The 20,979-nt window shown below is 41.0% G+C and overlaps 1 protein-coding gene across 4 annotated transcripts in view; it reads right to left on the bottom strand.

Annotated features, from left to right (window-relative positions):
- Nucleotides 1-2,530: 2,530 nt before the first annotated feature.
- Nucleotides 2,531-20,979, bottom strand: part of CCNL1 (cyclin L1) — a 34,779-nt gene continuing 16,330 nt past the window's right edge. For 3 of the 4 annotated variants that reach the window (XM_077290691.1, XM_077290693.1, XM_077290692.1), the window contains 8 exons: nt 18,496-18,616; nt 16,052-16,116; nt 12,631-12,730; nt 11,952-12,056; nt 11,636-11,777; nt 11,309-11,408; nt 4,003-4,086; nt 2,531-3,062 (listed from right to left, as the gene is read on the bottom strand). In XM_077290691.1, coding sequence (XP_077146806.1) covers nt 2,714-3,062; nt 4,003-4,086; nt 11,309-11,408; nt 11,636-11,777; nt 11,952-12,056; nt 12,631-12,730; nt 16,052-16,116; nt 18,496-18,616 — 1,066 coding nt within the window. In that variant the 3' untranslated portion in view covers nt 2,531-2,713. Of the gene's footprint in view, nt 3,063-3,998; nt 4,087-11,308; nt 11,409-11,635; nt 11,778-11,951; nt 12,057-12,630; nt 12,731-16,051; nt 16,117-18,495; nt 18,617-20,979 lie in introns of those variants that run through there. The other variant, XM_077290694.1, reaches the window with a different exon arrangement.

Raw genomic sequence — 20,979 nt, 5'->3', positions numbered from 1 at the left:
TACTGAGCATGTACATAAAGTGAAGCACAGATTCATCTCAATTAAAAGCAGAGATCCTTAGATCAGGAACAGAACAGACATTTCATAACTTTCCCAAATTCTTTTGAAAACATTTACAGCACATCATGCATAGAACTACTGTACCCAATTTATTATATTTTAGGAGTTGGAGTTAGTCCATTTTAGACCGATTGACGCCACCCAAAATGTACACCGACTCCACTCGATCTGTATTTTGAGTTTGTGGTTTATACATATAGGTTATCATTTCCACGTGGAGAATGCACACCTATTAATTAACTGACCCGATTTGAGAAATCTTAAAGGGGAAGGGGTGCGATATCTTTTTTAATGGTGATAGTGACATGTATTGAACAACTAGGATTAAGCAATTTTATTGTGAAGCGCACAAGATTCTTCTTGTTCTGAATTGTTTTTTTTTTTGTTTGTTTTTTAACATTGTCTGCACATGATTTTTTGAATAAAGAACAGGAGTTCATCCTTGCAGCATGAGTGTCGACTTTCTCTTCAGTTACATTTATCTTCATGCCTGCTCAGGCTGAGAGCACCGGGAATGTCAATTACACAGTTGCGGTGAGCTGTTCTGTTTGCCTGTGAACTGTGCAGTGACTTACAAGATGGGAAACTGTATGCATTATGGAAATTACACCACGATTTCTGGTTATACACAAAGCCTGGGACGGGGACTAAACCATTCAGGGTACAGTAAGGGCGGGACTTGGCATCATTTGTTATACCGATAGTCGTGTGTGCCCAGCTAATGGCCAAGTCTTCATTGAAGTAAGGTGATGTATCATATGAGGTACAACATTTCAAAGGTCAAAACTGAATACCAGTTACTGATATTGGCAGTGTAGCACCCTGTTCAGGGTATTACTTTTCCTCAGTAAATGCAGTGTTCACCCATTTATTAGAGTTGCTCTTCCTAGTTACGACTTCTGGGAAAAATGCAAACCCCTATGTGTAATATGCCAAGTTTTGACAACTTTTATTACAGAATACAAAGAAAGAAGGCAATCCCATTGACTATTAATAAAGTTGGTGTAATTAATCCAACTTGGCATTTACAATAAGTATTAGTTGGCTTACTTTGTGCAAGATATTAGTACCAACATTCTGGAAATTTGGGTGCAAGTTAGACTATGACCCTTTTTGGCAATGTGTCTCCTTGGTGGACAAGGTGTAAATTATGTCTTTTAGACACTTTCTATGGTGCAAGCCATGACCAATTGGCATAAAAAGCGCCTGAGCTCTGCCATATGGCAGAATATATAGTCTGATAACATGCCTTATATATAGCCCAATATATACAGCTGGACAAATTTGCCTCATTTTGTTACCGTATTTTTCGGACTATAAGACGCACCCCAAATTTTCAGAAGAAATATAAGGCAAAAAAAATGAATGCGTCAAATGAGAGTCCGTCTTCTAGTCCGAATTATTCAGCTTGGGGTGGGGGGTTAGGGTGTGATTGGAAGCGCTGGTGGAGCAGGGTCAGAGGCGGCGTTTGGTGGTCTGGCAATGATCTGACTCATCCCAGGCTGGTGCAGGTTTGGTGGCTCGCCATTTTGTGAAAGCCCTCACATCCATCCCAGGCTGGTGGGCGGCAGGATTCGCAGATGCTCGGTGGTGCGGAGGCTCCACCGACATTGTGAACTCACGGAGCTCCCGCACTTCCATTGCTGTAATGCTGTGGTCTCCAGGAAAACGGCACCGGAGGCGGCGCAAGCACAGAATGTGATCTCGGTGCCAAGATCTCAAATCGACACATGTGCCGCCTCCGGCAGCCATTTTCCTGGAGACCACAGCATTACAGCAATGGAAGTGCGGGAGCTCCGTGAGTTCACAAAATGTTGGTGGAGCCCCCGCACCACTGAGCATTTCCAAAACTGCCACGCACCAGTCTGGGATGGATGTGTGGGGGCTCTGGGATTCCACAAAATGTTGGCGAAGCCCCCACACCACCGAGCATCTGCAAAACTACCGCGCATCAGCCTCGGATAAGACTCCTGGTAAGTACATCCGGACAATAAGACGCACCACCATTTTCCTCCAAATTTTTTGGTGAAAAAAAAAAGTGTGTCTTATAGTCCGAAAACTACAATTTGTTTTCCCAACATGCAGTTGGGGTATAAGACCGCATTAATGGTGAGAAAACCATTAGCAATTAAAATATATTTATTTTGTATGAAAAATATTCCATGACTAATATCGAAAAAGAAATCCGCAAACGTACTATGTACATACGTACGTAGCAGGGAATATTACACACAATTCATACAAGTAGTGCAGCACAGATTTGACTTTTCTAATTTATTTCCTAATAAAATTCCATTTGTATACATGCAGACTAAAACCAATATGAAAGATTTCACACGTCTTTAAATAATCTTTAAATATACCAGTGTCTGCAGTCAGTTTATATATATATATAAAAAAAAAAGAAAAAAAAAAAAGACCTTTACAGCAAACCATTCACATAAGCTGGGTTCATACAACTCAAGATCAATGTCTTCCGACTATGGTTCTTTAATGTCATACTGTGAAGGTATAATGTGCAAAAAAGATAATACACTTAAAGAAAACCAAAAATATTTGATGGATGTCCATTTTTTGCAGTCAAATGCTTTACAGTTACAAAAGCCTACTTACAGAGTCCTTACAAAACACATTTTCCTTTGGATCGTGGCATTCAGCGCCTGTGCCTGCCATGTCCAGAGTGACCACTACCATGATGTTTACTTTTGTGTGACCTTTCAAATGAACGAGACCTCTCCCTCCTATCCCTGTGGTGGCCACGGTCATGTCTGTGCTTTTTGGAAGGATCACTGTGTTCCCTGGATTTGCCTGGGGTGGGCGAATGTGACTTTTTTCGTTTGTGGGCATGTCTGTTTGAGCCCCGCAAATCTTCCCCACGATGCTTTAGTTTGAGGTGTGGAGATGAATGATTGTGATGTCTTCTTGGGCTTTCACTGTGACTACGAGATCTGCTTCTTGATCTTGAGCTGAAAGTTCCAGATCGACTCCGTCTATTGTTATAGCTAAAAGGGGATTAGAGAGGGAAAAAAAAAATAAATTAGAAACGTTAGCAAAAACCCTACATCAATAACTTATGACTGCATACAGTACTGGCAAAGTTCACAAGACTGCAGCATTACCCGAAGTATTGTGGTCTTATAACTGGGATGCCATCTTTACACATTAGGGCACTCCTATTCTTAGAGCTTTAAAGGGAATGTGTCAATTTTAGTTAAATATTTTGAATGTAACATTATTAATAGGTGTATTAGGTGTATAACTTTTTTTTTTTTTTTTTACAAACTCAGCCACAGGGGGCTGACATTTATATTTGGTGGTGTGGAAATAAGCACACGATAAGTACAGTAAAGTGCTGCGGAATATGTTGGCGCTATAGAAACAAATTTATTATTATTACAGTAACCTCCTACACTACACGCTGTGGTGCCTTAAATGTTAACTGTGCACATCCCCTGGGCTGCCCAAACTACAGCTGTAGGAGCAGCTCAGCATTTAAACCCTGTCACCTATAATCACTGATCTGAGCAGAGCCATCATGTCATTGGAGTGTCTCAGATAACAATAATTACCGGTACGCACAAGTCTAGGCACCACCATTACATTATGAAGAGCATTTCATCCACAGATGACTAATCATTGCTGGATGAACCCACTGCCATGGGCCTGATGTTCAGGTAACTGTAATTTCTGCCATCTGAATATGACGGGACCACTCAGATCCTAGTAATTGTCCACTGAGCCGTATATGTAATCCAATCATTTGATACAGTCCGCTGAGCCATGTATCTAATCCTATCAGATATTACAAATATCTAAAGGGATGTCAGTGTAGAGGAATCATCATTATTCTCATTTGCACATGGAAACGTAAAATAAAAAAAGTAAAAAACTATATACTCAGCCTGCATCACAGTTAGTAGCAAATCACATGTAATTACTCACTGTCTTCTTGGAGAGCGGGATCTTGATTTCGTTCGTGACCTTGATCTGCTTCCACTTCGACTTCTTTTGTTTTCTTTTCGCAAGCTAAAACGAAAAAAATATATGATATTTGACACATTACACAGGTCTGCGACTAAAAAGCTGTTTGATTACTTTCATCTAATTTCCATGTATTTTGGTGTGCTGAAAACGAAAAAAATATTGAAAAAAAATCCTGGACGTCAGGATTTGCCACAAAATGCAAAATTCTCTTCAGATTTAGTATATTTTTCTCAATTTTTGGTATTTTTTTTTTTATCTTCGGGTTCTGAAAGTCAAAATTACTATTACCGTATTTTTCCGACCATAAGATGCACTTTTTTTCCTCCAAATTTGGGAGGAAAGTGTGGGTGCGTCTTATGGTAGGGATGTGGCATGTGGGGAGGGGGGCAGCAGCGAATGGGATCGCACGGTTATCCCACTTCAGGAGGCAGAAAAATGTCCCCGCTGCCCAGAATCAGCGCTGGGGAAACCATGTGGTCCTGATGATTAAGTGCAGTGAATATTCATTAGCTGCTTCCCCGCCCACCTATCAGCTGAGCAGTGAGCCCAGAGCAGCAAATGAATACTGCACTTAAAGCAGGGACACACATGGTTTCCTCAGCGCTGGATTCCTGCAGCAGCTGGGGAGATCTGTGTGTCCGGGGGAGGAGGAGGCAGCAGCAGCAGGGGCCAGAGGAGAGGAGATCGCTGCATACCTGCCTGGGCTGGACGCTGAGTGCTGTGCACATCAAGGACCTGTGTGATGTCAGAAGTGGGCGGGCTGGAGCATCACATGGCAGCTCAGAGCCCTCCCTCTTGACATCATCACAGGTCCTTCAGACTCCGCACTAGAATCTGCAGGATTCCTCTTATAACCTGTGCTGTGCTGTGGAAAGGCAACAAGAGGGAGGGTTCTGTGTGTGCAGTCATGGGATGCTTTTACCTCACCACAGTGGCTGGCTGGCTGCCACAATTAAGAGGTTAGTCTTTACAAAAGACAATAAAGCACTCTGCCACTCCTTTGGTGAACTATAACTCCCAGCATGTCATAGGATCTGCAGGACATGCTGGGAGTTATAGTTCTCCCATGGAATTTTAAAGCAGCACTCCAGTGTTATTTTGCAGTGCTGGAGCGGTGCTTTCAATATAAGCCCTATGCCCCATTCTTATACTCGCCCTCCAGCGTCTTCATATAGGGTCATTCCATGTCAAGTGGACCAGTGGTCCCCACTCGACCTTCTCCGATTTTGCTGAAAATTTATAAGGATGTACATGTATGTTTGAAAAGAGGTTCTGTAAATTTTTAGGGCCAGATCTCAAATACATTGGGCACTGTTGACCTTTCACTGGAGGTTCCACCAAGCCTGCGGCTTCAGCTAAGAGGATTTTGCAAACTTTGGCACATAGCCATTAGAGTTCTATACTGGCTATGATGCTGAAATTTGGCATACTAGCTCAACTTTTGCTGCTAAACATGATAAAATTATTACCGGCTATGACAAAACAATATTTCGGCCGCAATTTTGTGTCAAAGTAGCTTGAAAAACGCGTTGCATAAAATTTATGCCAAACTTTGCCCATATATAACTCAAGACCAAAAAACAATTGTAACTGGTGCTTTGCCCTGTACACCAAACATCTACATGACTTTGCATTGCTGCAATATCATGGTCAAAGCATATGTATTTGTGGAAATATAAACACCCACATATGATGAAAAACTTAAAAAATGAATTTTACCTATTTTTAGGTCAAATTTCTCAAAAAGGGTACCCCTAAAATATATTAATTCTGATATCATTAGAAAGAGCACATTTTTCTCTACAAGGATCATTGTTTTTTTTTTTGGGAGTCTCTCAGTTTAAGAAATGAAAAATGCCACTGAACCTGGTGTTATTTATTAATACGCAATGAATGGTAACTGCACTATTCAAACCCTTGCGTTGGTCCATGGTGGTTATACCACAACCAATTCCCTAAGAATTGGTATTATAATCCTATTAAGAATTGTAATAATGCTGTCTTTCGAGAATTGGCAGCCCCATCGCCTAGGAACTATGGCCGATAGCCGTGCAAGGCGAGCCTCGGGCGGTCTCTTTATCGCAGGTTCCGAAGCCTGAGGGTGGGTGTCTTTGCCTAGGATCCCAAGCCTAATATTGGGTATCTTTTGTTGGTTCCCAAGCCATAATGTTCAGTCTAAGTGGTCTGGAAGTGTTGCTGAATTTGCAACATAATCGGTTCAGAGAAGCTGTATTGTCGGCCCATTGCTGTTGCAGCTGGTGCTGGAATTATTGCAATGATTGACTGCTCGGGAATCCAGCATGTATCATTTCTCACAGGCCAGTGAAAGAAGCTAGCTGGTCCATGAGGATGCATAAAATTTGTTAATGCATCATGCTCGTCGACTGAAATTTCAGAAATATTTCCAATCCACCAGTTCCTATCGTAAATGCAGGCAATGTATTGCCCTGGCTGGAGGTTTGCAATTGGCACAAAAGGCATTTCTGATCTGACAGATCTATCTACATGGGCAATGAAAGATGATGGGTCATTTGACACCCTTGAAATGCAAATCTTTTTGTCATCAATTGGCACAAACTGGTGATTTTCTCTTGTTCCAGCAATTGTATGTCCATCTTTGAACCTTTCCTCTTGAACTACCCGTATTTCGTCAATTTTTTCTTTTGGAACAAAAAAAAACTTGATTCCATGCAGTTACTCGTTGCAAAAGTTGAATAAATCCACCGGGGTCAGTATTTGGTTTTCAGTTGGGCGTTGAAGACTGGCACGAGCTGCCAACCTCTTTGCTGTCCCTCCAATCCCATCACAGGGCGACTTTCCATGACTGGTACCAAAAAAATTCCATTCAGCGCTGATATTGAAATCAGCATTGTGGTGGCACAAGTAGAGAAAATTTTTGAAATTTTTGTACTGGGCTGCAGATCCATCGCTGAAGTAGTGGATATGACGAATCCCATAGATGAGAGTCTTGAGATACTCCACAATTACTGTTAAGAAAGTGTGGACTGCAACTGTGTCATGTCGTGAGCAATCACTGATTATGCACAAGCTGATGTTCTGCGCAGCTTCACCATTTAACTCCTTGAAGTAAATTACAAATGGGTGTACTGTAGCTTGACTATTTTCCCAGTGGAAACCTTGAATGGCAACTTGAACAATAAATGAGTAATTTTCAGCAAAGTCCATAAGGATCACAAGCTCTCCAGGTCTCAGATTTTCCTTCAACGATTTCAGATATCAACTTTGATGCTTGGCGAAGTAGTAGTGATGGCTACAAAGTTTAGAAATTTTCAAAACCAATTCTTCAATGAAATCTTCTATAGTCAGTTGTTTCGTATCAAGCGTGTCTCGATCAGTGTGAATCCATTGTTTGAGCGCAATAATATCTTCAGGGTCACTGTTGACAAACACATTGACTAGAAATTCTTTTAAAACTTCAGGACCCGGGCATTTATCACAACGGCCAAGCATACAGTCCTTGGATTCAATTCCACAGATCATTTTGCATATGAGCTCTTTGTAGTCATCATTGATTGGGCATGCTGCAAGCATTAGTTTGACATTTTGGTGAATGGTACACACACAAACGGAATGTGTTCCAGCAGATCCAACGGTTACGCACCACTTTGGCCGAAGCTCACAAAACTTGGAAAATCCAATTTCAGGGCCATTCCGATCCCGATAGGCAACAAACATTTCCCTCATATTGCTCAGTAATAGTTGCTTTTGCATCTGCTTTTTTTCTCTTGCTATTCGCACTGATACATAGTCTTTTACCAGGGCACATTCGACTGAATTCATCATCCTCAAAAAATGCCTGCACCTTTTTCTTCACTTCCTCAGAAACTTTCTTGCCACACTTGATTCTGGGTAAGGCTAAGATCCCATGTTCATTTAGGCCATGATCACACTTTGCGGTTTTTCCGCGGATCCGCGGCGATTTTGATGCTGCGGGTCCGCAGCAGTTTCCATTGCGTTTACATTAACATGTAAACCCTATGGAAACCGCAAACCGCAGTGCACATGCTGCGGGAAAAAAACGCGCAGAAACGCAGCGATTTACAACCCGCAGCATGTCACTTCTTTGTGCAGAATCGCTGCGATTCTGCACCCATAGGAATGCATTGATCCGATTACTTCCCGCATGGGGCTGTGCCCACGTTGCAGGAAGTAAGCGGATAATGTGTGGGTGGTACCCGGGGTGGAGGAGAGGAGACTCTCCTCCAGGCCCTGGGAACCATATTTGGGGTAAAAAAAAGAATTAAAATAAAAAATCATGTTATACTCACCTCTCAGAGCTGCACGCGGCCGGCCGGCCAGAGTTGCTGTGCGAACAGGACCTGCGGTGACGTCGCGGTCACATGACCGTGACGTCACAAAGGGTCCTTCTCGCACATCATCTTTGGAACCGGAGCGCCGGGTGCAGCGCCGAGGAGGAGATCGAGACGTCAGAGGGTGAGTATATAAACTTTTTTATTTTATTTTAACATTACTATTGATGCTGCATATTGCTGCATATGCAGCATCAATAGTATAGGCGGAAACCGCGGAACAAACCGCGATAAATCTGCAGGGATAACCGCAGCGGTTTTGCCCTGCAGATTTATCAAATCCGCTGCGGGAGAACCCGCAGAGGTCACCCGCAAAGTGTGAACATGGCCTTAAGCTTTCGAGCTTGTTTGACCATTCGTTCAGAGACACCGAATTCGTCTGATATAGCCTTAATGGACCAACTTTTAGGTGCCAATGTCAAGATTTGGACCTTTTTGGACAGCAATGGGCCGACAATACAGCTTCTCTGAACCGATTATGTTGCAAGTTCAGCAACAATTCCAGACCACTTAGACTGAACATTATGGCTTGGGAACCAACAAAAGATACCCAATATTAGGCTTGGGATCCTAGGCAAAGACACCCACCCTCAGGCTTCGGAACCTGCGATAAAGAGACCGCCCGAGGCGTGCCTTGCACGGCTATCGGCCATGGCTCCTAGGCGATGGGGCTGCCAATTCTCGAAAGACAGCATTATTACAATTCTTAATAGGATTATAATACCAATTCTTAGGGAATTGGTTGTGGTATAACCACCATGGACCAACGCAAGGGTTTGAATAGTGCAGTTACCATTCATTGCATATTAATAAATAACACCAGGTTCAGTGGCATTTTTCATTTCTTAAACTGAGAGACTACAAAAAAAAACCCAATGATCCTTGTAGAGAAAAATGTGCTCTTTCTAATGATATCAGAATTAATATATTTTAGGGGTACCCTTTTTGAGAAATTTGACCTAAAAATAGGTAAAATTCGTTTTTTTTAAAGTTTTTTTATCATATGTGGGTGTGAATTTTTCCACAAATACATATGCTTTGACCGTGATATTGCAGCAATGCAAAGTCATGTAGATGTTTGGTGTACAGGGCAAAGCACCAGTTACAATTGTTTTTTGGTCTTGAGTTATATATGGGCAAAGTTTGGCATAAATTTTATGCAACGCGTTTTTCAAGCTACTTTGACACAAAATTGTGGCCAAAATATTGTTTTGTCATAGCCGGTAATAATTTTATCGTGTTTAGCAGCAAAAGTTGAGCTAGTATGCCAAATTTCAGCATCATAGCCAGTATAGAACTCTAATGGCTATGTGCCAAAGTTTGCAAAATCCTCTTAGCTGAATCCGCAGGCTTGGTGGAACCTCCAGTGAAAGGTCAACAGTGCCCAATGTATTTGAGATCTGGCCCTAAAAATTTACAGAACCTCTTTTCAAACATACATGTACATCCTTATAAATTTTCAGCAAAATCGGAGAAGGTCGAGTGGGGACGATTTTTAAAACTGGTCCACTTGATGTGGAATGACCCTATAGTGCTTTACAGACACCACACTGGTCCCGCAGCTTCCAACATAATAACATACTATTATATATAATAACACCACATATAATAGTATGTTATTTATATTATTAAATATTTTACCACATTTTTTTGCTTCAAGTATTTTTTTCCCTATTTTTCACCTCTAAAACCTGGGTGCGCCTTATAGTCCGGTGCGTCTTATAGTCCGAAAAATACGGTAATTAATTCACATCAATGCATTGAAGATATACAAGACCCTGACTACAAAAAAAATCGTCAGATGAATGCTGAAAGCATTTCAAGCTTTAGGCTGCCTGATGAGTTTGAAAGTGCATTTCCTCCATTCCCACCTTGACAACTTTCCTGAAAATTTGGGAGCTGTGAGTGAAAAGCAAGGTGAACGATTCCACCAGGACATTAAAGAGATGGAAAGAAGATACCAGGGAAGATGGAGCATTACAATAATGGCAGACTACTGTTGGACGCTTCAGAGAGACATTCCAGATGCGACTCACAAGCGTAAATGTACCAAGAGAAGCCTCACAGGGAAGAAGAATCGATTTTAGTGTGTGTTAGTGAGCTCATTGCAGTTAAAAAATGATTTTCATGAAACATTTGTAATAAAAAATTAATTTTGAGTATTTTCATTTATTTTGAGGTATTGTCTTATTTAACATAGTTACTTAAATTGTCAGAAAACGTGATGTCCTATGACAAAACGGAGGTCATTTTCGGATTCAGCGCACTTAAAAACAAAGATTATGTGGAATAACCAAAACAGCTCTTGAAAAATTTTTTTTTTTTTGCAGACCTGTGTTATTTGCCTTGGTAAAAGCTACCCACAGTTGTTGCTGCAGAAAACCCTGTGTCATATCATTTACACAAAGGATGGCCTTCAGTTCATCCATAGGCTCTGCAAAATGGAGCTAATAAACCCTTCAGCATATAGCAGTGGATAAATCATGAGTCTATGAGCAATAATTAATTAGATCCCATGACTACTGGATTGCCAAAAGAAAGGATGGACTCTCCTTTGTGCAATACTAATTGTTTATTGTGTACACTGGTGAAAAGCCAAGGCAAGGTTTACTAACATGATGCAATAGTGCTATTAAGGACAACTGTAGGGAGAGCAAAATCAAGCTGGACTGCACTGGTACATAGATGCCACTGCTGCCCTGCTCCAGAGCATCTGCTGGATGCCATAACAGATAAATATCACAAGGCTGAATCTTTGTTACAGCAACTTAAGGATAAACCTATACTTATAATGTCATTCACTTAATTCTTTAAATTAAAAAAATAAATAAAACATATGTATTGTGGACATTGAACAGTGCATAAAAAAGAAAAAGTAGCCCAATGGCAGCTGCACACCAATGAGTACATGCTAATAACCCAAAACTACTTACCCATTATAAGGACTCTTCAATGTCTGCTTTTCCTCTGGTTCGCGCTTGATCTTTGTAGGTACTGGGGATTTCTCCTCTGCTTTTACTTCTCTTGGAGATGCTGTACAAATAATGTCACTTATTACATTGCTGAAAAATATATTTTGTACAGAAATAGTCTCAATTAACTAGCTTATGAAAAACTTGCAGAATACGCTTCATATTGTAATTTCTAATCTTGACTAGTAAGAAATTCAGCTTAAAAAAAGATCACAAAATACTTTTTTCTCCAACAAAACGGTAAAGCCTTCAATAAGGTGCAATACAGACCAGTAATGGAAAACATACATGGTTTTGATCCTGGAGAGAAACCACCCATTGTAGAAAGGGCAGGGGTTCCATCAGGATTCAGCCCCTTTGCTTTAAGTTTTGCTTCCTGCAGGGCAACTTTCCTTTTTTCTACTTCTTTATCCAAAAAGTCATAGTTTGGCTGTCAAAAGTCATGAGAATTAATTTTAAACTAATTATATCGACCGAGAAAAAATAATTGAAAGAAACAATATTACCCCCCTCAAATCCTAAACAAAGATTTTTTTTTTTCTCCTATTAAGAACCAGATGATATAAAGGAGCAATGAAATAACGACTTGGACAATACAACTTGCCTTCTTTCGGCTATAGAGCCTCAGCGTTGAGACACAGATTTCTTGAATGCTTTCTTCAGTAGCTCCAAAAAGTAAAAACCAGTGTGGTTTATTCGGTAACGGAATCTAAAGAGAAATAGGAGGGGTTCAGTCAAGGTCAGACCCTACAGCCTGGGAAATTGGACGTCAACACTAGATCTTTGGGAAAACCTTGCATCAAGGAGTACACAAGGAAATCCATTTGTTTGGTTAGGCTGGGTACCTGAGGATGCCTAATTAACCGATGCTGCAGAATATTAGGTATCACAATCATCACAGCTTTTAGTGTAAATATCTATGCAGTATTCCCATCATAACCAGTTTTATGATGGGAATACCGCATAGATCTGTACATTAAAAATGGAAAAAATAGAGTAAAAGTTGCCCATCCTGATGGCCAAGTCAACTATGCCCTGTTCTACTTGCCATTAGATTAAATGTTTAATTACTGTGACCAGCAGGTGGCAGCATTACACAGAGAAATGGGTTTTTATCTATGTCTGGAATCTCCAGGAGACTATTCAGAGGCAAATCCTGACAGACATGTGACAATGCATGTAATATGTATGTACATGCCCCACATTATACTCAGCTATTTGGTAAACCCCAAGAGAGGAAAAGTAGGAAAAGAAAAAAAAAAAAAAAAATCCTAAACTTTCACCTGTAAAGCTCTAGCAGCGAGATAAATACAAGCACACGCAATAGTTTCTGCTTCAAATCTGACAAACACGTTGGTTCGAAGGCAATCATTCATGTAGTTCCTAAAAAATATAATTATGACACATTACTTTGCAATCAACAGATGGTTATACAAAAAACAAGGGACAAACAATATTAAGGAAACTTTGGAGACTCAGTATACTTTGTTTTTTCTTCTCATTTTGGTTATATTTAAAATCATGTAAAATTAAGGGCAAAGAAAAATGTGTCAGTTATAACATTAGATTTTTCTTTGACATAGCTAAAGAAAAAACCTAGAAAGGTGTAAGAACACAGGGCAGATCTGTAGCAGACATTTGTGACTGCCCCTTCATGTAATGGATCTAGTTGTAGTAAGTAGAATATTCAGGCGCTGAAATTTCTGCCACAAATCTATCACATGTGAACTTGTCCTGAGTGCTTAATGGTAAGGATTTCTTGTATCAATACTTTCTGCAATTCTTATTCCTACAATGTCCACTAAATTATTTACCCTATATAAAGACTGGGACATTTTTTAAGTGCCCATGGTGGACTTCATTCTACAATCAGTAAGACATAGTACAGAATGATGGAGATACAATCACTGCATAACTATAGTAATGTATGACCGCTTAACCCCAGGTCTGAAGCACAGTACATATCTGTTGCATTCAGCTCTCCTCTCCATTTAATTGAGTGGATATAGAAAAATCAGCTGAACTCTTAATAAACCTCACAAACTAAAAGGGTTTTCCGCTTGTACATAAAAGCCAAACAGTTGAATAACGAAAAGTGAAAACTTTTGAATATAATTTTATAAGTTTCAAAATCTTGGCTTGCTGACAGTGAATGAAAGAATTTTGCATCTTGACATCCTTCTGCTTCGAATACCGCAGCAGCTTTTCACAAGATAGACTATGAGCTGTGCACATGTTATTTGGACGTGACCAGGACAGACTTTGTCTCTAAAAATATATATATTTTTTTATTTAATAAGTGCTATTGCTACATACTCCTGAAGAAGCTGGACATATGGTGAAATAACGGGAGATATATGTATGCATATATATTATCTGTAGCATACAGTTTAAACAATATACCATATATACTCGTGTATAAGCTGGAGTTTTTCAGCACATTTTTTTTAATGCTGAAAATGCCCCCCTCGGCTTATACATGAGTCATTGTCCCAGAAGACTGCGGGGAGGGGGAGCGGCTGCAGCCTGTGCCCTCTGCTAAAGAAATGAATATTGATTTCTCTTATAGAGTGCACAGTTACAGCCACCGGCTTCCAGCAGCTACCGGTATACCACACGTGCCCGCTCATAAAGGTAATGAATATTCACCTCTCTCCACTCCCATAGGTGCAGAGGTGAATATTCATTCGCTTAATGAGCGGGGACACGTGATTGCGGAGCCGCAGGAGCTGCTGGCACTGGAACGAGATGCTGCGAGGGTGTGAAGGGACGGTAAGTAGGATTTTTTTTTTATGCTTTTCTCATGGGGGCCAGGAAGGTAAGGATAGGGAGGAGGAACCATGTATACAAGGATAGGGATAAGGTGCCACGCAGACAAGGAGTCATGCAGACAAGAATGGGAAAAAGGAGCCGCGCAGACAAAGATGGGGAAAAATGGAGCCACACAGACAAGGATGGGAAAAAGGAGCCGCGCAGGCAAGGATAGGGATAAGAAGCCGCATAGACAAGGATTGGGAATAAGGAGCCATGACAAGGATGGGGATGAGGAGCCGCGCAGACAAGGATTGGGAATAAGGAGCCATGACAAGGATGGGGATGAGGAGCCACACAGACAACGATTGGGAATAAGTAGCCAAGACAAGAATGGGGATGAGGAGTCATGCACACAAGGATGGGGATGAGGGGACAATGCATACCCGGCTTATGCTTGAGTCAGTAAGTTTCCCAGTTTTTAGTGGCAAAATTAAATGCCTCGGCTTATACACGATTATATACAGTGCAAGCCCAAGCTAAAGACAAAATCCTGTATCGTCATAGGAAAATTATCTTATGTAGCAAACATAAGGGTAGGTTCCCACGATCAGGAACAGTAGCGTGTTGGATGCAGTGTATTTTAGCTGCATCCAAAACCCTGCGTTTTACATTACAAGCAGAGTGAATGAGATTTATAGACATCCCACTGTGCTTTTTAAAGCTGTGTAAACTGACCTGTGGTGCAGATTTTTGCGCCGAAGCATGTAAATTTCAGTGGCGGAGACGATTGTCTCCTCTGCGTACTTTCCCTGAATAAACTGTCATTAGATGCGGTAAATCCACATAGTGCTTTAAAAGACAAGTGCGGAATGTAGAAAGCAGGGTTTTTTCTATGCAGAGAAAATATGCTGCATCCAAAACGTTACTATTCCTGATCGTGGGCACGTACTTTAAGTGTTAAACAACTTCCAGGACAACATAAAACTTGTGACCAAGCTGGTTGGCTAAACATCTCAAAAATTTGTTAGTCCCATGATAATCATTTAGCAATTTACATGAATTACAGACTAAAACTAGGCAGCATTTACCCTTATGTTTCCCTTATGTTGTGGTTACAGTAGTATTTTTTAGAGTATATATTCAGAGATAAAATGATATATAGTATTGTAATATATTTACAGTACCACCAATCACAGGTCCACATTTATTCATGTATAGTTTTCATTTACTCACAGCAAGCGGAGATCTTGTTAATTGTTGAGAAATCAATCATCAAAGTACAGTATAATAGAGAGTTGCAAAACATTACACAATGTTCAAGCTACATAAAGTTCCATTAAAACTATCATTGGTAAGTTGCATCATTACTGGCTTATAACTCACCTTACAATTTAAAATAGCAGCATTACCTCCAATTCATACCAACAATTATACATTACAGAACTGTAAGGACAGCAACTGTTGTAAACATAACATTTCCCTTTCGTGAACAGCACATTACAAAAAGATTTCTGAAAGCAAATATACAAATCCTTTGGACACCAGCACAGAACTAGAAGATGCGACCAGATGGATATGGACCACTTCAGTGAATCACGGATGAGAGCTCGCACTTAATTGGCTGAAGAGAAGGGCAGCCAATCAGGCCATCCGGAGGTTGGTGTGGTGCAGAGGGCAGAGTTCTATGACTTACCATCATGGACTACCCTTTAACCAAAGAGTAGAAAAAAGAACAAAGTTAAACAGAGATCTCCAATTAATTTTTTGCTCATGCCATGAAAACAGTAAGCAGAAAATCATGTATGTGTACATGTGTTAAAATGATTTACAATCTAAGTCTCCGGCTATGCCACTAACATATTTCTGCTGCCACTAACTGGTTAGCGAGAAAAATAAACAAAACAACCTTTGAATACAAAAAAAAAAACAACAAAAAAAAAAAAAACTTACCAGGCGGTCTGAACGAGTGTCTGATTCCTTTCACATTCTAGGACCTGGAGGTACATAACTATGATCTAAAAGACATAAAACAAAAACAGTGAAATCCTAAAACCAGTAAGACCAAACAAAGGCATCATAACAGCTGGGGTCTATGAAACCAAAGCCCAGTTCACACTCACTTTGAGCCTGCCATTGGGGATATACATTAGGTACGGAAAGTATTTAGACCCCTTTACATTTTTCACTCTGTTTCATTGCAGTCATTTGGTAAATTCAAAAAAAGCTTCTTTTTTTTTCACATTAATGTACACTCTGAACCCATCTTAACTGAAAAAAAAAAAAAAAAATGTAATAAAAGAAACCTGAAATATCACATGGTCATACAAATTCAGACCCTTTGCTCAGACACTCATATTTAAGTCACATGCTGTCCATTTCCTTGTGATCCCCCTTGAGATGGTTCTACTCCTTCATTAGAGTCCAGCTGGCAAGGCACACATCTGGTCAAGGTTACGAAAGGAACCTTAGTACTGCAGAAATTCTAAGAGCACAGTGGCCTCCATAATACTTAAATGGAAGAAGTTTGGGACCACCAGAGGTCTTCCTAGACCTGGCCGCCCAGCCAAACTGAGCAATCGTGGGTGAAGAGCCTTGGGGAGAGAGGTAAAGAAGAACCCCAAGATCACTGTGGCTGAGCTCCGGAGATGCAGTAGGGAGATGGGAGAAAGTTCCACAAAGTCAACTATCACTGCAGCCCTCCACCAGTCAGGCCTTTATGGCAGAGTGGCCCAATGGAAGCCTCTCCTCAGTGCAAGACATACGAAAGCCAGCATAGAGTTTACTAAAAAAAAAAAATAAAACACAGGAAGGACTCCCAGACTATGAGAAATAAGATTCTCTGGTCTGATGAGACGAAGATAGACCTTTTTGGTGATAATTCTAATCAGTATGTGTGAGAAAACCAGGCACTGCTCATCACCTGCTAATACAATCCCAACAGTGAAACTTGGTGGTGGCAGCATCATGCTATGGGGGTGTTTTTCAGCTTGAGGGACAGGACAACTGGTTGTACTTGAAGGAAACATGAATTTGGCCAAGTACAGAGATATCCTACGTGCAAACCTCTTCCAGAGTGCTCTGGACCTCAGACTTTGCAGAAGGTTCACCTTCCAACAAGACAATGACCCTAAGCACACAGCTAAAATAAAGTAGTGGCTTCAGACCTAAACCCAATTTGAGCATCTCTGGTGAGACCTGAAAATGGCTGTCTACCAACGTTCACCATCCAGCCTGATGAAACTGGAGAGGATTTGCAAGGAAGAATGGCAGAGGATCCCCAAATCCAGGTGTGAAAAAGTTGTTGCATCATTCCCAAGAAGACTCATGGCTGTACTAGGTCAAAAGGGTGATTCTACTCAATACTGAGCAAAGGGTCTGCATACCTATGACCATGTGATATTTCAGTTTTTCTTTAATAAATTTGCAAAAATTACTACATTTGTTGTATTTATTTTCAGTCAAGATGGAGTGCAGTGTACACTAATGAGAAAAAAGATTTTTTTTTTTAAATTTACCAAATGGCTGCAATGAAACAGAGTGAAAAATTTAAAGGGGTATCAATACTTTCCGCACCCACTGTACACCGGGTGGGCCCGCAACATATACATCCAACAGAAAACTAATACATATTATCCTGTATAGCTATAGAGTACTACTAAAACCCCACACATATGCATTTGCGATAGAATGATAGTTTCATGAATGATTGTTGGTAGGATCTTCATTAAATTCTGAATGTTTCAACAGGTCGTTCAACTGAGATTAGAAGACTTGTAAAGACTCTTATATGGGAGCTAGAATAAGGCTCCATACATTTTGGAAGTATATGAATGAGCCCTTAAACAGATGCAAGATCATCCTCCACAATAGAAAGTGGTCAAGTCAGTTGAAAAAGCAGTGAAGTAACATGTACACGATATGGTATTGAAAACATTCAATTTTAAAGACCTACAGTATATCTAGTTAGTAATACATTTAAAAAATATATACGGTATATTTTTTCAATCTTCACTATAAACACTAGACAAGGGAAAAAAATGTTATGTGCACATAGGGCAGACAGAATCAGCAGTACCATGGATGACAAATCTATGCTGTGGATTTTCCATTTCCTCTGTGTTGCAAAGGGTGAAAAGGTGTAACCAAACCTTCAAAATCCTAATCATTAGTTGGTAAGAATTTTGCAGCAATAGATTTCATGATGGAAAATCCCATGTGGACAAAGAAACAATACAGTGCTGAAATGAAAGCCAATTAGTGCACTTTCTAATTTTACACTAGCATGAATCAGATGACGTTCCCACTATTATTTTTTTCCTATGCCTCCAGTGTGATATAGGCTTAAAGAATTTGTTTAGCCCATGATTCTGATTCTCCATAATGCACCTGCTCACCTTATGAGGATGTTTCACGTGAACACAAAATCCAAGCTCTTTTAACACTCTTCTTTCTGCTTTGATTACTTGATTTTTGGTGTTTATGTAGCTTTGATCAAGTATCAGAGGACTTGGGCTCCTAATTTATGGGAAATAAAAAATCAATATTGCTTTGAAAACAGAAAAACGTTTTGAAGGTTTTTTTCCCCCTTTCAACTGACTAAACGGCAACAGAAACCAAAGTTTTGGCTTCCTGCAGGCATGTCCAAGACTTTAACCTTGTGCTGTCCAAGTTTAATTTAAGTGACTCTTGGTGGATGTACGCTAGGATACAGCAGCATCTACTGTGGATCAAGTGGTCGCTACTACTAAAGGTACCTTCACACTAAACGACTTTGCAACGATAACGATAGCGATCCGTGACGTTGCAGCGTCCTGGATAGCGATATCGTTGTGTTTGACACGCAGCAGCGATCTGGATCCCGCTGTGATATCGCTGGACGTTGCTGAATGTGCAGAACTTTATTTGGTCGTCAGATCGGCGTGTATCGTCGTGTTTGACAGCAAAAGCAACCATGCCAGCAATGTTTTACAATGGTAACCAGGGTAAATATTGGGTTACTAAGCGCAGGGCCGCGCTTAGTAACCCGATATTTACTCTGGTTACCATTGTAAAACTAAAAAAAAAAACACTACATACTCACCTTCTGATGTCTGTCACGTCCCCCGGCGTCCGCGCTGCTGCTCAGAGCTTCCTGCACTGACTGTCAGTGCCGGCCGTAAAGCAAAGCACAGCGGTGACGTCACCGCTGTGCTTAGGGCCGGCGCTTACACAGTGCAGGGAAGCTGAAGGCGAGGGACGCGACAGACACAGCAATGTAAGTATGTAGTGTTTGGGGTTTTTTTACATTTACACTGGTAACCGAGGTAAACATCGGGTTACTAAGCGCGGCCCTGCGCTTAGTAACCCGATGTTTACCCTGGTTACCCGGGGACTTCGGCATCGTTGGTCGCTGGAGAGCTGTCTGTGTGACAGCTCTCCAGAGACCACACAGCGACGCTGCAGCGATCGGCATCGTTGATATCGCTGCAGCGTCGCTTAATGTGACGGTACCTTTAGTGTCAAAATAAGTAAAATCACGCACCAATACATTGGAAAAGTGACAAACACGTAATTGCTTAAATGTGTATAGTGAATGTCCACACATCAACAGAACAAAAAGATCAGGAAGCACTAAGCAATGTCTACAAGAGTGGTTATCCCCTGCGGTAACCATACTGTCAGGCTAGTTCAGCTCACAGCTGTTCCTTCCAATCCCACAGTTTGGTATGCATTCTCAATGGGAAGAGGATAAAGTCATTGCCAGAGAGACATCTCATGAGAACTGAAGGATGTGATGTGTTGAAAGCTAACATGTCTAACCATTTTTCTCTGCCTCTGACATCAGGACAGATACGGCAAATTAAACACATTAGATGGTCTGCCAACAGTCATTCACTTTGTATCACCATGTCTCCTGTGACAATGAATCAGCAGTGCAGTCTTATTCATCATAAAATACTTTAGCTCTACAAATAAATCTAATGTGCATTACATAAAAAAGAGACTTTCATTTAAACAGACATCGGGAGCCATTATCACATGACGTAATGACTGCTTTATTTACATCCTAGTGGCAGCCATTATTTTAGCACTACAAATAGGATTGATTCAGGCAGCTATTTGCAAGAAAACTTTGAGGGTGGTTAGGATTTTTTTTTTTTTTTTTTTTACAGCGTAGATGACTAGAAAAAAAAATATTGAATTACAAAAACAGATCTATGGGTGTGGATCGTTGGGACTTCATCTGACAACATGAAGGGTATGTGCACTTAGCTTAAACACTCAATTTATGGATTTAAAGGGAACCTGTCACCCCCAAAATGGAAGATGAGCTAAGCCCACCGGCATCAGGGGCTTATCTACAGCATTCTGTAGTGCTGTAGATAACCGCCAATGTATCCTGAAAGATGAGAAAAAGAGGTTAGATTATACTCACCCAGGGGCGGTCCTGCTGCGGTCTGGTGGGTGTCGCGATCCAGGGGCTCCCATCTTCATAGGATGATGTCCTCTTCTTGTCTTCACCCTGCGGCTCCGGCATACTTTGTCTTCCCTGTTGAGGACAGAGCAAAGTACTGCAGTGCGCAGGCGCTGGGCCTCTCTGACCTTTCCCAGCGCACTGCAGTACTTTGCTCTGCAGACAAAGTACGCCTGCGCCAGAGCCGCAGCGTGAAGACAAGAAGAGGACATCATCGTAAGAAGATGGGAGGCCCCGGACCGCAACGCCCACCGAAGCGGGACTGCCCCTGGGTGAGTATACACTAACCTCTTTTTCTGATCTTTCAGGTTACATTGGGGGCTTATCTACAGCATTCCAGAATGCTGAAGATAAGCCCCTGATGCCGGTGGGCTTAGCTCAACTTCCATTTTGGGGGTGACTGGTTCCCTTTAAGAAAAAAAAA

Source organism: Ranitomeya variabilis, chromosome 2 (genome assembly GCF_051348905.1).
Source record: "Ranitomeya variabilis isolate aRanVar5 chromosome 2, aRanVar5.hap1, whole genome shotgun sequence".
Classification (NCBI taxonomy): Eukaryota; Metazoa; Chordata; class Amphibia; order Anura; family Dendrobatidae; genus Ranitomeya; species Ranitomeya variabilis.
Note: the sequence above shows the minus strand (reverse complement) of the source record. Positions and strands in the feature narration are given on the sequence as shown.